Source organism: Euphorbia lathyris, chromosome 1 (genome assembly GCF_963576675.1).
Source record: "Euphorbia lathyris chromosome 1, ddEupLath1.1, whole genome shotgun sequence".
Classification (NCBI taxonomy): Eukaryota; Viridiplantae; Streptophyta; class Magnoliopsida; order Malpighiales; family Euphorbiaceae; genus Euphorbia; species Euphorbia lathyris.
The window spans coordinates 74,045,958-74,064,171 of NC_088910.1; the positions used below are offsets into that span (position 1 = coordinate 74,045,958).

Sequence of the window (18,214 nt, forward strand, 5' to 3'; positions counted from 1 at the left end):
AAAATAAGAAAAAAATATTTAGTTTAGTATGCTTTGTAGGCTAAAAAAAAGATTATAAAATTAAAAATATAAACATGCTTACGAAATTAAAGATATATAAAAACTTCTAGGTTTTGATAACTATGCATCTCTCTCCGAGTTATTTTTATCTAAGTAGTTTCCTATCCTTGGTCACTTAATTCTCTTTCTCTTCCTTTCTTTTCCAGGAATACACATATCTAAAAACCTTCCTTTTCTTCGTGTTGTATTTGTTTTGTGTTAGATATGCTCATTATGATTTCAACTGTGAAATATTTTATTTGTTGCAATTTTATGGCGTACCCGAAGCGTGCAGAGAATACCATCTACTCTAATATTAGAGTCAAATCAATTAGATTTAGAATTTTTTCTGAAACTAATATTCAACAACCATAGTATACCAAAAGAAATCAAACACTATAATTCCTGTTTTGACAATATAATTTAACTGATTCAACAATTATATGAATAATTATTAAAATGAGAAGATAAAACTTGCACCAAGAAATTTTCAAATAATCCAAAATTCACTCTTATGAGAGTAATTTGGTATTTTCTTCAATTTAATCATTAAAGATTATGGTCAAGTAAATCCTCAATCCACAATCATCTAAACAGCCTAGCATTCAAATATCTTCTTATTCATGCTAAGTTGTTGCTTGGCCATGAAATTATCTACTTGGATAAACTAAAAATAATAAGATAACTTAAGCATCACTAGTAAAAATGGTGTTAAAAAATCACCATTTACCAGGTTCAACTACTGTACAAGAATTTCAACAGATCAGAAGTTCAAAAGCATAAACAAAAATAACATTAACAGCAGTCTTAAGCATTCACATCAATGCTGATTTTTACCTGGGGGGGTTTATAATATTGGTATTCGGGATACTGCAGCAATAGCTGGTATAATGTGGGCAGGCTGTAGGGATCCACCCAGCACGCCATAATCACGTATATGGAGGTCCAAGCTGATTTGTCCATAAGAACCAAATAAACTGCGTGGAACCATGAGGAATTCTTCTGGATGAATGTCATTGTTATCAAACTTGCGTATATTCTTCGTAAACGATTGAAATCTCAAATTGCTCCCCTCTGATTTTGCTGTAACTTCATAAAAGTATCCTTCCTTGTGTGAAGGGGGTGCAATACAATTAACCGAAACAACATTTCCAATTGGTGATTCTTCTCTGTTGTTCAGAATAAATATAACACCTTTCTCCTCTTGAAGAAGAAGGGTTTTGTCGTTCAGGGTAAAGAATAGTGGCATTGTAGCATTAAAACGTAAAGGAACTGCTGAACCTTTGTGCTTACTGCTAAAATGTTGATATAGCTGCTTGCATGAGCCAACAAATTTGCAACTTGATACAGGGCATGAATATGGTGCATGGTTGCACATCTTTTCATGCTCAAATTTCTTGCTATAGTTAACCATTTCTCGACACCCATACCTCAGGTTTTGGCATGGCACTTTGACCGATTCAAGAACCTTCTCTATGGCCCGGCAGCGATTATAACCAATAGGTAAAAGGCAGGAAGGACATTTATGAGCAATTCTTTTGCAGCAGGAAGTACATGCTATATGCCCATTCTCACACTGTATCATCCACCAAATATCCAAACAGTTACAGCGCAAGATAAGATAAATGTCATATAAGTAACTATACACTTTGAAGAAGTTAAAAAGAAGAGAAAATGAAGCTTCAAATACAAGACTTAAACATGAACCACCAAATACAAGTGTTCATCGCACCCAGTCCAATTTTTGTACAAGTTAAGATACCAATAAATCTAACCCTAATTTCGCTTTATTCAGAGATCTTTACAAGGGTAATCCATCTCTAGTTTCATAAGTAAATTGAAGTATTTGTGAAAAATTCACAAAACATCTGCCATATTCTTCTGGCTGATCAACTATGGAACTGAAGAATTTCAATATTCAGTTTTTCAGTGCTATACAGCATACGGCCATTAAAAAAAATCACACAAAACAAGACCCACAAGTAATATTTACTTGTCAGTTTTCAGTTACAGCAAAAATTCAATGATATTAGAACATAATTCACTAAAGAAAATGATAACCTAAATAGCCCATTTTAGAATGTAGATTGAAGCTATAAAATTACAGGATATGTACATCATATGCCAAAACCATGAAATAAACACAGGACTTCAAGTAACTTGCATCCAACAACTAAGCCATATATTTTCCAAGCAACAGGTGAATTAAGGAAGAAAAAGAGAGTAGAAGAATTCAAAATCCAAATGCAGCAGACTCATATTGTAGATATACTAAACATCTCAGCTTCTCCATATTTTCCCATCTATTCCTAAACTATCAAAAGCACAAATGCAGAAAACAATTCAAGTTCAGATGAAGAGCTTCAGATCTCAAATTGTCATGCAGGTTGAAAAATTCTTGAAATCACATAGATTATTATAGCTAAAATTCAATCTATTCAACACAGTAAAGCAATTCAAATAATCAGAAAAACCCAATAATAATAATACATCGATGAATACACAATTTATCATAAATAGGTGAATGTGTATAGAAAGGAAGTGAAATGCATAATCATAAAATAAGAAAAAGGAAACAGTGAAAAAATTATTTAATCATTTTTTTTGGATCCTAAGAAATTAGGAATTTTGAAGTACCTTAATGCATAGTTGTCAAATCGAGATTCAACTCGTGAATCGAAATCCTCATTTTGTGAATCGTGACTCAATCGAATTGTAAGATTCAATTCAGATTCATAATATTATAAAAAAATATATATATTTACCATGTTGAACTTAAAATATTATCAAATATTAATCTAGAGTGAGTTTAGTAGTTTCTGTGTTTTTGATGGACGATGATAAAGATAATTTGATTCTGATCAATTGTTGTTGCACCACGACAAACTAAAGACATTTTCTAAATGGGATGAGATGGGACTAGGGTATTGAAATTTGAAAATCATGTTAATATGTTGTGATTTGTTAATTAATTATAATAATCTTATTTCTTATTCTTTAAATTTCTTATTGATTCTTTTTCCACTAATATCCTTCCTTAATTAGAGTTATAGTTTTCCTACATAACAATCCAGAATCTGTGATCATTTAGATTCGCCCTTTAGATCCGGCTCAAAATAGAGCTGAATCGACTTGAATCTTACAATTCGAAGTGTGAATCGTAAGATTCTGCGATAATTTAGATTCGTCCTATAGATCCGGCTCAAAATAGAGCTGAATTGACTCGAATCGTAAGAATTGAATCGTGAATCGTAAGATTCTAATAACAGTGCCATAATGAAATTAAATAACTTGCAATTCTCATAATTAAAGAATGGGTTCCAGGACCCAAAGCCAAAAGGCATCAAAACATGAGACAGAGAAGAGAGCTTTGATGGATATGGCTCTATGAGAGGGGACTAGTATTTGCTGGTGGTGGAATATTGGATGAAAAAGAAGACCTTCAACCAATGGAGGAGGAAATCTACGTAACTATGTTTAGATTTTGGAAAGTTGGTTTTTATGGTGAAAGAGAGTGGAGAGGAAATCTATGTAACTATGTTGCACCGAAACGGACACCGGGAAACGCTATTTCTAAAAAACATAGGAAATGAAAACATGGGGGAAACGTGTAAATATTAAAAATATAAGGACATTTATCAATATTAAGAGTATAATAATAAAAAAATGGTTTGATACTCTACATGTTATTACAACAGTGAGCAGTAAATAGAAATCATTAGAAACTTTGGAATAGAAATTATCATCAATTAAGAAGTTCTAGCTAAAGTGTCAGGATTTGGATTCTGACTGTTAGAATTATAGAAGAAGAAGGAGAAGAATATGGAGAGAGAAAATATTGATAATTCTCATTAATTACCTTTAACGCTTACTTTGTATGACATATAAAGGAATAGGGAGCCCATGACATGGCATTCCCCAATAACAAACTACAGCTATATTCCCAAAGCAGGAATAGCAACTTCACTAATAAAGCCAAAACGGCGGCACAACAATAACAGAAATAAGCAATAACAGAATTAACTACTTGAATGGATAATTCACATTACTTCTGCGCACAACAATAACAGAAATAAGCAATAACAGAATTAACTACTTGAATGGATAATTCACATTACTTCTATGCTGATACGTGACATAAAGAGGAAGTTTCAATTGCTAGAATCATAGTCGGAATTGGAATTGGGTTGCGTTTACTGGAGGAATCGGTTTCCTAACCCTGAAAAGCGTTTTCTATTTTTAATATTTGCAGAAAAGTGCCCGGACATGTGTCTGACTGGTTTTGGGGAGTTTCTGTTTCCGAAACGGACACAAAACGCGAAAAAACTACTGAAGAGGAATTTACATGCAGCATAAGAGGGAATCCATATAGCCTGCAAACAAAATACATAAAAATGCAAAAAGGCAGTATATTGAACTTCAGCACCGAGTGGCTATACCGATTTTTTTTTTCTCAAAACTGACGTAAAAACGGAAACCATACCCTTTACAAAACAAAAACCAAATCGAATTTAAAAAAAAAAATCAAACCATAGTTGCAAATTGCAAATCAGTTTGGTTCTTCAATTAAAACCGAAGTATGCTTTCGCCCAAATGACCAAAAAAAAAAAATGCAACAAGAGATGCACCTCAGGTCAACTGTGTTAGTTATATCTGAAACCATCAAAACAGAATTTTTGGGCCATTTCCTTTGCTGCAACAAAAAATAAATAAATAAATAAACAATTTGCATTTGTTTAGGAATCTTTTTTTCCAAGACGAGTGAAGAAGGTTTTGCTAGTTTAAAGGAACAGAAAAACCATCTACAGGAATATACATTCTCATCTCACAATAATTGCATGGACAGTCTCCAATTTACATGGTCAAGCACATCACTTCAGCCAAATACTCCAAGTTAGAGCAAATAATGACCCAAACAATACCATGAAAACCAAGTATACTCCCAGATAGTTCCTCCTAACAAAATCTACAGATTCTGCTTACATTAAGATGGAGCTACAATATAAGAAGCTCTGGACCTCTGATTAAATGTAAGAATCAGGTTTTCAACAATATAAAAGTCACCTATCTGGAATAGTATAATTAAGAAACAGGATGTAATTACAGTTCTTAGGTAGGCCTCTTTGTCAGATCAACATGAAAATATTTTCAACACCTATAGCAAGGTAGTATAGGATCCAAATCATCTGCTTCTAATTGCTTCACAGAAACTAAAATTGTCCATTGAAGGGTTTTACTTACAAAGAAAACCAAGGACCAAGTGGACAGGAGAGTAAAAATCTCAAACAATAAAAGAGCAAAAAGATAGAATCTGAAGGATCCAACAGAAACAAAGGCATAACTAATGAGTGGCACAGAACATCAATTAAAAGAAGAATAAACTCTGAGCAAATTGAAGTGACCCAGATGGAAAGCAAGCTGTATCTCACCTACGGTAAGCCAATTTACTTTGTGCAAAATATTCACATCAAAAGCAAAGGTTAAGCCAATTTACTCTGTTCAAAATATTCACATCAAAAGCAAAGGTGTAGTAGTCCTCATCCTTGTCAGGATTAAATCTTGTTGCTAGCATTTAAAAGATAACCTTCCAGTAAGCATATTGTTGAATGTATCCTCGACCACCTTAGAACAAACAAAAAGAAAGAAAAAACACTGCTCCCCGACCAATAGCTTGTGAACAAGCAGGAAATTTGAAAGCTTCACCATCATCTTTACACTTATAGCCTATAGGCTATAGCACCCATTGAACCCCTTCTATCATAATCAAATTATCAATTATAATATCTATAGAAAGGAAGCAGTCCTAGGATGAATTTTCATATGGAGGTCTATACCTAAGGAAAGATAGCTCCAACTTTCCTTGACAAACATAACAAACTAAGTTCAAGCTGCTTAAGCTAAGAAGCTTTTCACGCCTAATTTACTTCCAAATAGTCAATATAAGAAAATAATATTTATCTCCAGCATTACTAATTGTAAACATAAATCTAGGACCAACTGAGCTTAGCTTAATTGGCAAACGAAACGCATTCATTCAATACTCAAATCTTGGTACCAAATATGACTCTTCTTCCATAAAGAGGCCATGTTCTTACCACATAACCAATGAACAAAAAAGCAAAAACTAATAGGGAGGACGTAATCTATATTTCAAAAGCTTTTCATGTCAAATAGCCAGAACATACAACTAAAATACAGGTATAAATTCAAGAGATCAATCTGAAAGTCAAAATACAGCACAGATAACAGAGAAATAGCCAAAAGAAATCACACCATCACCTAAATGCAAAATAAACCAACAATAAATACCGACATTGACTTAGCAAGCAATTAGTATATTTAATATAAGATATCATAAAAATGCAATAAAATAGAGAATATAATCACTCATGGAGAAACGAAAGCAACCTGAAAGACAGGAATGGTCAAGGATTCGTAGCAGATGGGACAATCAAGAACTTCTGGGTCTGTTAGGGTTAGAAAAATTCTCCCATTTCCGGTGGATCCCGTGGAGGCAAGAGGATTTGATGATCTGGGTTCAGAAGTGGCTGTCTGGTTGGTTACACCTACAGAGTCTTCTTCTTCTTCTTCTTCTCCTTCTTCACCTTCCTCCATCTCTTCTTCATCTTCTTCTGATGATTCTTCTTCTTCTTCAGATGATTCTTCGTCATGAAGTTCTTCTTCGGGTTCATGCAAGGGAGACAGAGGAACATGTTCGATTCTCAGTTTCTTACGTATTTGACTGCTCGACCCTTCATCTGCTTCTCCGCCAACGGAGAATCTCGCCATTTCTCTCTTTTTCTGTTCTATCACTTCAAAAAAATTGTTTTAGTTATTGCTAATCAACGCCCAAGGCCAAGTCAAGTGTATTGTGTGTCTTTTTATCGTATTGAAGCTACGTTTTCATTGAACTCTGCGTTTTGATTTTATAAAATTGTAAGCCTCCGTTTGCTATGCTATAATGTAATGTAAAGTAATCAAATGTAATAGAAGTTGTAATATAATGGAATGAAATTGTGATTCTATTAACATTTTTGATTCACAATTAAAAAGAAAATGATGGATTGTAATTACCATTACAATATTTATATTTTCCTAATTAAATGTAATCATAAAGTTTTATTTACATAATTAAAATCAATAAAAAAAACATAAAAAATATGAAAAGTACGGAAAAATAGAAATCAAATACAAATTTAGATTAACCGAAATCAATAAATTAGTATATAGTTTTTCGCTTTTTCATGTATAATTTTTTTTACATTTTTCTCATTTCTTTTAATTTCCATTTTCAACATTTTTCACCGTTTTTCTATTTTCTCTTTTTTTCGCTTTTTCGTTTTTTTTCTCATTTTTCGCATTTTTTTTTTGTTTTTTCGTTTCTTTTTTTTGTTTTCAATTTCATGTTTTTCTACTTTTGTGTTTTTGACAAGAATGAGACGTAAGATTGAGATGTGAGATTTGAGAAATGAGAGGTTAGATGACAATGTAATGAGAATTCAAGTCATTTTTCTATTTAATGGGGATTACAAGATTTATTCAACAAAATTTAAGTCAAGGTTTTCTCATTCCATTACAATAAAATTGTAAGATGTAACCAAACATGGTAATCAGCTTTCAATGTAATGATCATTCCATTACAAAGGTCATTACATCTTACCAAACGGAACCTAAGGGTATGTTTGGTAAGACGTAATGGACTTCGTAATGGAATGCCCATTACATCAAAAGCTCATTACTATGTTTGGATGCAATTTTTTATTTTATTGGAATGTAATGAGAAAACCATAGGTTACATTTTGTTCAATAAAGCTTGTAATCCTCATTACATAGAAAAATGAGTTGAATTCTCATTACATCCAAAGCATGTAATCCTAATTGTTACTCTCAAAGCTTTTCTGACCTCTTATTTATCAAATCTCACACCTCAATATAATCTCTTATCATTCTCAAAAATGCAAAAAATAGAAAAACATGAAAATTTAAAAACGAGAAAAAAGTAATTTATATATATATATATATGCACTAATTAAATTGATTTCAGCTAATCTAATTTTGTATTTGATTTTGATTCTTTTTTTTTTTTTTTTTTTGCATTTTTCGTGTTTTTCATTTTTCGCTTCATCTCATTTTTCACGTTATCATGTATTTCGTTAATTTTAATTGTGCAAATAAAATTTTATTATTATATTTACTTAGGTAAACATAAATATTGTAATGGTAATTACATTTCTTCATTTTCTTTTTATTTAACAACCAAACATGGTAATGGAATTATCATTCCATTTCGTTACATTACAAGTTTGATTACATTACAGTACGGCATACCAAACAGACCCTAAGTGTAAATAGTTTTGGAAAAAAAATTAACATCTCAATATTTATTTTTTTAATCAATACTATGACTTTATATTAACGAGGCGTTAATATCCCCAATAATAACAACTGATGACCAATCCGGCAAATCAAAGAATGAAAAAAATAGTAGCATGGAAAAGAGTTTTTTTTGCTACAGAATAAGCCGCTCTATTCGCTAGCCTACGAACAAATGATACCGAAAATGCATTACTTTGCATAATTTCTTTGCAATCCCCTGTCAAGTCTTCAAACAACGAAACGTCTGGCACCTCCATATTTATTTTATATGCTATCTCCTTCGCATCTGTCTCAAAAGTGGCCGCCTCAATATTCTGTTCGTTATCCCATTTTAGGCTTTCCCTCAGCGCGTATACTTTCACCATTCGTGCTTCGTGCGCTCCGTCTATCTTGCCCATTGCTTCTGCCATTAATTGTCCATCCTCGTCCCTAACCATTGCTCTCCACCCACTGTATTTTTCTGCCTGAAACATTGCGTCGTCTACCTTAATTATTTTCAACCAGCCCCGCATAGGACGTTGCCATTGGACCTGTTGGCTTTGCTGCTGCCTTCTTGCACAGTTCCGTTGTTGGCTGCCCATAATTCCACCCTTATTGGTATGTCCGCCTCTTGCTTCACAGGTTGCCGCCGCCTCCCTATTCTGCCCCTCTTCATTAACTCCGTCTCGGTCTGACGAACTGCTGCCAGCCTCCCCGCAGAAAACCCGATCTCTTCCTTGCCCCTTACCTGGTTTCGTTTTGCAAATCCAAACCACTATTATTCTCGCCCTCTCTATTTCTATTCTCCCTCATGTTCTCCTCTGAAACCTCATCACCTCCATATTCCTTTGCCTGCTGCCATTCCATAATGAATTTCCTGACTCGTCTGTAACTTTCCGCAACACTAACCGGATCATTCTGCCACAGGATGACATTTCTGTTCTTCCATATAGTATATACAATGCTGATTATAATGATTAAAGTGTCACTATCCACCGACCTGCACATAAATTCAATCCACTCCACCACATCATCATAATTCCCAACATGTTCAACCATCCTCGGCTCCCTCCATACTGAGACTGCAAATGAGCAAGCACAAAACAGGTGCCAACTATATTCCACATCAATTTCACACGCTACACAGTTATTAGGCATGTTAATGTGACGCGACCTTAAGAGTGATCGTATTGGTAAACATTTAGAGCATAACTTTCACATAAACGATTTGACCCTCGGTGGAATCGGTAAATCCCAGATTCTACTCCAAACCACTTCTGGTATATATCTTCCCACTTTTGTCCCTTTAGGACCTTGTACCCAGTTTTGACCGAATATGACCCATTTTTTATGCTTCATATCAACCTATTGGGAATATTTCGAAACGGTACAATAATTTTGCTAATCTCCTCTACCTCATGTCTTGAGGAAAGCTCCTCCAATTTACCCTTATCCCACACTCTTGACACTTCTATAAACAACTCATTTACCCTCATCCCCTCCCTCCCAAAGTTCTAAAACTAAACCAGTAGGCATCTCTAAAGTGTAATCTCCGATCTCCAATGCCTCTACATGAGAACCATTGCCGACTTGAAGATCCACTTCACCAAATCCTAACAGTCTCCTATATCTCAGTCCCTGCACATTTGAACAAATGTGAGTACCACATCCAGTGTCTAAAATCCAAGATGTAGAAATAGCCAGATTTAGCTCAACAACATAAATGCCAGAACCAAAAGCTTTAGCCTTCTGTTTCTCCCTTAGCTTTGGATACATGTGTTGGTCCCGTGTAACGTGATAATATTAGTTCCAATGGGGGGGTTAGGAACTATTAAAAAATTTCACGTTAGGCTGACTGTTAATTTCGAACTTAGACTTTCTCGAAGTCTTTTAGCACGGTGATACTGAGTAAGTTTTAGATACAAGCTTAGTCAACAGGTGACTAAGTCTGAATCTGTCCTTGAGTCAGGAGATAACACTTGAGTCTATTCCTAGACTCAGCTTCTCAGTCCACACAACTCAGCTTATGTTCTTTTTAGAATTTTAACTAGGCAGTATTATAGCAAGCAATATGTGAAGGAGATAAGGGTTATAAGGATATTACTCAGCAGACGTATCCTGGTTCGGCCTCTCCGCCTACGTCCAGTCCCCGGAATTCCTTCCGAGCTTTTCAGAATCCTCTACCGAGCTCTTTAAAGGTAGAGCGCAAACCTTTTACAATAGAAAGCATACAAGAGTACCTTCCTCTATTCATCTACTCACTCCTATTTCTACCGCTGAGTACTATGACCGAGTACTCAGCTTCTCCTTTCTATACTTCTAGAAATGATAAGTGTTTGTTTGTCCTAAATAACAATTGCTAAGACACTTTAGATGAATAAGATCACTCTAGACTTTTACACAAGATTGGAATTGGTGTAAGATTTGCTTTGCTTTTCTCATTGAACTTCGAGTATCAATTTGGTCAGCGTTTCGACTTGATTGAAGATCTGCATCGAATGAAGCGTTTGAGTGGCCTATTTATAGTGGCACTTGATGCACCGGTAATTTCGAATTTCGAAATAACCGTTGGAGAGAAACGACTTCCTATCGCTTTCACTAAGTACGTGCTCAGTGTCCTTAGCCAATCAAATTCTTGTATCTCCTGTCTTCGGCAGTGCTTAGCAGCTTTTCGTCAGACTAGACAGAATGTTTCCACATTTATGGCAGAGTCTTCCAGACAGCTTCCTGCGTCTTCTGAACTTTACCCAAAGTAGAAATACTTTGTCTTCAAGTTTATTCAGGTCAGTTGCTGACCTGACTTCTTTGTCGCACAACTCAGCAGCTTCGTCTTGAAGCTTTTGGACGAAGGCTTCTCGATCCTTCTTCTTGATGGGCCTGCGTTTCATTCAGCTTGAGCTGCGTTTTGATCTGCTTGGGTCGTGTGGCTTTCATTCGTTGACTTGGGCTTGACTTTTTCTTGTGGGCCTTTGGGCCTTACAACTTAATGTCTTATAAATAAAATAACTCAACATTGAACAAACACATTAGTACAAATCAATCAAAGCATTTAAGTTTAATGTGTTAGAATATCTTTATCATGGAGATTTAATTCCTGTTAAATAATTTTGTCAAATCAAAATCATGTGGAAAGGTGTTTCAACAAACTCCCCCATTTTGATGTTGGCAAAAATATTCAATAAGGAACTCAGTGTTGAGCTCCCCCATCATAGTTGACCTTTTCTTAATTTCTTAAGATTCTCCCCCGTAAGGGTTGAACTACTGACTTAGTTTTACTTTAAACATTTTAAGGTTTAATCAAGTAAGTCTAAGGTCGGTTTTTAAAGTAAGTTCAACACTTGGAACATTTTAACTTTACTCAGTTTTGATACTTAGTTAAGCGGAAGATTAAATTCAATTATCAGAGTGGAAGTAGACTGAGTAAATTAGTTGGGGCTGAGTAGTTTTACTCAATGGCCTTGTACTTGTTTGATTTTTATGTTCACAAGTTTCAGATTACATTGTTCAATGAGTTTTAAGTGAGGAGACATATAAGAGAGGTCATGCATTAGATCAACACAACAGATAAGCATAAAGTGATAAACAGATAACACAGTTGTTTGAAGGAAGATACAATTAATATATAAACTCAGCACAATAAAAATCATAGCAGCAAACATCAAGATTTACACAAGTTAAAAGATATATTTTCTAATGTTGACTTGAACTTGGTTCAACTTGGGCTTTGTTTGCTGACTAGACTTCGTTGTATCTTGTCGCTGAGTTTGTGTACTAGGAGGGACAGCAACGGTGGAACCGGGATGTTTCTTCTTTTGAGTTCCATCTGCCAGTTGTTTGTCTTTCTCCCCCGTTTTTCCAGCATCACTGGGTTGAGGGACAGCAACATAAAATTTCCCTTGATCAACAGCACGAGTTAGCAAGGTAGAATACTGTTGGAGTTGACTCGTACTGTGCTTAAGCCCTTCAAAAACTTGGATACCACCAGCCATTTTGGACGTCGGAATGTCCATATGAGCGCTTATGACACTGAGTATAAACTCAAGTGACTTGCCCATCCAGGTAATGGAGTCCATCATTTTGGCGTAGGACTGATGGTACATCCTGAGCAGTGCAACATCATAGTGGTAGCGTTGAGTGGATTGATGTTTGACATGTTGATAAGTAGACTTGGTGAGTTGGAAGATTTTAGTTGACTTCACCTGGTCGGTTTGCATCTCTTCTCGAGTTAAGCTGAGCATGCGAACAGCTTCAACTATTTGCTCTATTGTGCATTGTGAGGAAGAGGAAATCAAGTCTTTGGTAGCAATCAGCTCAGAATGTAGTTGGGTGAATAGCTGAGTGACCTGAGCAGTTTGGGCTACAGTTGAGTTGGAGGCAGATAAGGCGTTTAACTTTCCTTCAATAGTGTCCATGTGGTGCACCATGTGTAAATGAAGGTTGGCCATTTTTGTAGCAAACTCCTGCTTTGGATGCTGAGCGACCATATCAGTTAGTACACATAGAAGCTCCTTAAGACATTTGAGTTCGGTCAGAAGTTGCGTTATGGTACTCAGTGGAGTAGGCTCAATAGAGTGACACTCAGCATCAGAGGCATGAGTGCGTTGAATGTCCATGATCAGTTCTTGAGCAGATTGCAGGATTCTTTTCCTAGAATGGGAAGTAGTAAGGAAGCTCAAGGGGTCAGCTGATGGATTCTCAGGAACTGAACTCTGGTTAGCAGCAGGTGTTTGGATATTTGGTTGCTGACCAGAAGTGGAGGTGCCCTCTTGATTAAGTTGTGTTTGTGCAATAGGAGAGGGAGCTGACTTGTTAACTAGCTGCACAGTTTGAGTAGGAGTAGTTTGTGCAGCAATAGTATCTCCCTGCGCAGTGTCATTCTGGAGCTGAATGTTGACTTGTGGAGGAGTCAGCTCAAGATTGTCCTGAGTAGGAGATTTGGCAGATGCTTGTTCATTCAACTGAACAACAGGTTCTTCGAACACTTGCTCAATTGAGGCTTGAGCAGCGGTGTCAGAAGAGATCTGACCCTTGGAGGCATCAGCTTTGGCATGTTCCTGACTACGAGAAACAGAGGCTTATTTTTCCTGGACCGGTGAAGGTTATGCAAATGGTTTTGAGAAGAAGTTGAATTCCAACGCAGTCAGGTCAACAATAGGATCACGCAGTGGGGAGTCATCTAGTACATCAAACACGAGCGGTTTGCGTGACTTCCTTTTGAACCGTTTGTCACTGCCTTCCTTTGATAGTTTTGGAGAAAGAGTTTAGTCAGTAGTGATGGTGTTTGTTGACTTAGGAGAGACATCTAGATGGACATCCTCGGCAGGTTCTTCAACAGCCGTGCCGTTAACAGGAGACTCAGTTCCTGGCTCAGTAGCCTGCACTTCAGCAGCTGAGTTGCTGGGTGCATTTTCCTTTGTTTTCTCAACAGAGACAGACTTATCCTGTTGACTACCAGGAGTTGTTTCAGTTTCATCAATTTCCTGAGCTCGCAGAAAGAATGAGTCCTTTGGAACACCAAAGTCCAGAGGAGTTGCATTCAAAGGTGTAACTCTAGAAACCTTCTTCCTCTTTAGGGGTTGCTCAGTTTCCTCATGTTCCTCCTCAATCTCTTGGACAGCGATGGGTCGTTTTTGTGAAGCCTTAGCAGGTTCAACTTTCTTCTTAGCTGACTCAGCTAGAGAAGGTTTGGTCAACACCACTTTAATTCTCATTGCAGTCTGAATCGCCGGTTTAGCTTTCTGTTCAGCTGATGTGTTTGCTTTTCTATTTTTCCCTTTACTAGGCAGCTCGATTTGCTCTTCATCTTCTATCACTGCTTCCTTTCCTTTCTTTGATTTGGATTTGAAAGGAAGGCTGTGTGCTAGTCCAGTAAGGATCTCAATAGTGATTTCTGTCCCCACTACACTTTCTTCACCCTTAAAGCTGATCTTATGATCCTTGAGGATCTCGGTGATGAGTGAGCCCATTCAAAGAGCTCCAGTGCTTCGTTGAATTGCCCCGATCAAAAAGACTGGCATATTTAGGGGCTTGTAATTCAGAATGTGCCAGATGAAGCACTGCTCGAAGTTGGATGCGAAAGATGTGGCATTGACCTTGGGGAAGAGGTAGTTAGTCAGAATATAGTGAGCTTGTCTTTGCTGCTGACTAAGTGAGGTGCATGAAACTTCACCTACATGCCCTTCTGGCTTATAGAACTCGACAACGTACTTGACTCATTTATAGTCATTGGTTTTCCTTAACTCAGCTCCTTCCTCTTTCAAGTCTAAAAGTATGGCCAGGTATGAGGGGTTGATGATGATTTGTTTGTCATTTACGTATGTTACCATGTAATCAACATCATCTTTTGCAACCAGCAAGTTTGAGTAGAACTCAGTCACTAGCCTTGGGTAAGTCAGGCCGTTGAGGGAGAAGAGCTTTGTCCATCCATTCCGAGAAATCCATTCGCAGTAGGGTTTCTCAGCTTCAACGAAGCTCTTGGAGAACCAACATGAGGGGATGACGTCAAGGTCCTGAACGTCTGTAAATGCAGACAGGAAGGTTCTTTCCTTGGGCTTTTTGTCCTTGTTCTTCTTCTTTTTCTTTGAAGGAGTTAAGTGTTCAGTGTTTGGGTCGACACCAAGGATGCTGACTTCATCCATGGGTTGGTCATGCTAACCATGACCATGTTGAGTTCCTTCTTCTGAGGTTTCATTGTACTCCTACTCAAGTGGAGAAGCAGGATTGATATCTGAACGGTTGTCCCTGTATTGGTCATCGGAGAGGTTCTGGGAATCAGACATGGTGTTCTTGAAGGTTTCTTAAGAAATGCAGAGGGATTTGGGATTTGAGAGAGAGAGAGTTCGAGTGCGAAAATCAAACGTAGAAAGTAAATAGTGAGAAATCTTTCACTATTTATAGCCGGTAAGTGTTGATTTGATAGGTCGGGGAAACGGTGGGAATTCGAACCATCAATAGTCAGTTATTACTAACATTAATTGCGAGAAATGGCGCATGGTTTTACTAATGATGACACTTACGTCATCCTAGAGGCTACTTAAATACGCGTGCAAACCCTAATTGTGCACGTTGCTTTACTCAGCAACGTAGGTACTCAATAGTTCAAGTGCTGAGTATATAAGTCAGATTTATAAATTTGCATGGTAAAAGCACTCAGCATGCATAACAACTCAGTATGTAAAAACAGATCACTCAGCATGAATAATACTTGGAATTTATTGAAGAGGATTAAACATACCGATAGCTTCTCTTAGTATGCAAAACTGCTCACGAGCCAGCGGCTTTATGAAGATATCAGCAAGCTGCTCATCCGTTGGGACGTAGGTCAGCTTTATCTCACCTTTGAGTACATGGTCTTTGATGAAGTGATGTCTGATGCTGACATGCTTCATCCTGCTATGCTGGATTGGGTTCTTTGATAGATCAATGGCGCTTTTGTTGTCACATTTGACTTCAATCATTTTAGTTTGAACGCCATAATCCTCCAGCTGCTGTTTGATCCAAAGGACTTTGGCAACACAGCTTCCAGCAGCAATATACTCAGCTTCATTGGTTGACAATGCTACTGACGACTACTTCTTACTGAACCAAGACACAAGAAAGCTTCCAAGGAAATGACATCCTCCTAAAGTGCTTTTCCGCTCAAGCTTGTCTCGTCTATAGTCAACGTCAGTGTATCCGAGAAGTGTAAAATCATGAGTGTTAGGATACCATAAACCTGCATTCACTGAACCTTGCAAATATCTAAGGATTCTTTTTACAGCTATGTAATGAGATTCCTTAGGGTTAGATTGATATCTAGCACAGTAGCATACAGAGAATTGAATGTCTGGCCTGCTGGCTGTTAGATAAAGTAGAGAGCCAATCATACCTCGATATAATTTGCTATCCATTGACTTACCATTTTCATCAGAACAGAGGACAGCGTCAGTGCCCATTGGAGTCGATATTGACTTACAATTATCCATTTCATATTTCTTCAATATCTCCTTTGCATACTTTGTCTGACTGATGAAGATGCCATTTTTACATTGTTTGATTTGAAGTCCAAAGAAGAAGTTGAGTTCTCCCATCATTGACATTTCAAACTCAGTTTGCATCTGCTTACTAAATTCTTTGCACATTGACTCATTAGTAGCACCGAAAATGATGTCATCAACATATATTTGTGCCAGCAGGGTATCCTTACCCTTTTTCTTAATGAATAAGGTTGTATCGGCTTTTCCTCTAACATAATTTCTAGTCAACAGGAAACTGGTCAGCCTCTCATACCAAGCACGTGGTGCTTGCTTGAGACCATACAAAGCCTTTTTTATTTTATAGACATGGTTTGGGAACTTAGGATCCTCAAACCCTGGAGGCTGATTAACATAGACCTCCTCATTTATAACTCCATTAAGAAATGCACTATTGACATCCATTTGAAACAAATTAAAATTCATAAAACTTGCATATGCACATAATATTCTAATTGCTTCAAGCCTTGCCACTGGGGCGAAGGTCTCACCATAGTCAATACCTTCCTACTGACTGTAGCCCTGGGCTAAAAGTCTTGCTTTGTTTCTAACCACATTCCCTTGTTTATCTAGCTTGTTGCGGAAGACCCATCTTGTTCCTATGGTCTTCTGGCTTCTTGGATTTGGCACTAAGTCCCAAACTTCATTCCTTTTGAACTGATCAAGCTCTTCTTACATTGCACCCATCCAGAACTCGTCGTTCTCAGCTTCTGAAAAGTTCTTTAGTTCCAAAACTAAGACGAATGCTACATTGCTGAGGTATCTCCTAAGTTGATTTATTGTCATCAGGGTATTCTGAGCAGCATCGAGAATGGCACTTTCAGAGTGTCCTCTTGGGATTCTGATTTCTTTCGGTAGTGTAATGTCTTGAGGTGGTTGTGTTTCAACAATCTCTGCAGGTATAGATTGGTCATCGAAAACAATTTGAGTTTCGTTTTTACCTTTGGTCAGCCCTTGAAGTGGTAACTCAGCGGCTGCACTTTGGTCAGCAGGTGCTGAGTACGGATCTTCCTCAGTAGGTTGATTGACCTTCCCTGCAGGGTTAATTTCATCAAACTCAATATGTACTGACTCTTCTAAGACCTGAGTTCGTTTATTGAAAACTCTGTATGCTTTGTTGTTTGTTGAGTAGCCTAAAAAATAGCTTCATCAGCTTTTGAATCAAACTTAGCAAGGTTGTCTTTTGTATTTAGAATAAAACATTTACAACTGAAGGCACGAAAGTATCCAATGTTGGTTTTTCGTCCTTTCCAAAGTTCATAGGGGGTTTTCTTCAATATGGGTCTAACTAGAGCCCTATTGAGTATGTAGCACGTTGTGTTAACAGCCTCTCCCCATAAGTACTTTGGAAGCCCATTCTCACTCAGCATTGTCCTGGCTATTTCAACCAAGGTTCTGTTCTTCCTCTCAACTACCCCATTCTGTTGAGGAGTTTTAGGAGCAGAAAAATTATGGTTAATGTCGTTGGCTTCACAGAACTCCACAAACAGTTGGTTTTTTAATTATCCACCATTATCACTTCGGATGTGAGCTAATTTTAGGTCTTTATCATTTTCAAGTTTTCTAACCAATGTTGAAAACATCTCAAAAGTTTCATCCTTACTACTCAGCAGGATGATCTAAGTGTACCTTGAAAAGTCATCTACAATGACCAAGGAAAATCTCCTACCATCCAAGCTCAGCGGCTGGACTGGTCCGAAGAGATCCAAGTGTAGTAACTCTAGTGGACGCTTGGTTGAGATAATATTTTTACTTTGAAAAGATTTTTTGGTTTGTTTTCCTTGCTGGCAAGCATTGCATAATTGATC

At 37.0% G+C, this 18,214-nt stretch overlaps 1 protein-coding gene across 1 annotated transcript; it reads right to left on the reverse strand.

The window, feature by feature from the left end:
* Positions 1–702: 702 nt before the first annotated feature.
* Positions 703–6,899, reverse strand: LOC136202109 (E3 ubiquitin-protein ligase SINA-like 10). Its single transcript, XM_065992588.1, has 2 exons — positions 6,448–6,899; positions 703–1,615 (listed from the first exon to the last, which is right to left on the reverse strand). The coding sequence occupies exons 1-2, from the start codon at positions 6,826–6,828 to the stop codon at positions 887–889; spliced, it is 1,110 nt and encodes a 369-aa protein (XP_065848660.1). The 5' UTR covers positions 6,829–6,899; the 3' UTR covers positions 703–886.
* Positions 6,900–18,214: the final 11,315 nt, after the last annotated feature.

What these genes read in the sequence shown, in the direction of transcription:
- LOC136202109 (XM_065992588.1), bottom strand. Translation starts at nt 6,828, where the DNA reads ATGGCGAGATTCTCCGTTGGCGGAGAAGCAGATGAAGGGTCGAGCAGT. An exon ending in TGACCATTCCTGTCTTTCAG is followed by an intron (nt 1,616 to 6,447) that starts GTTGCTTTCGTT and finishes TGGATGATACAG; the next exon opens with TGTGAGAATGGGCATATAGC.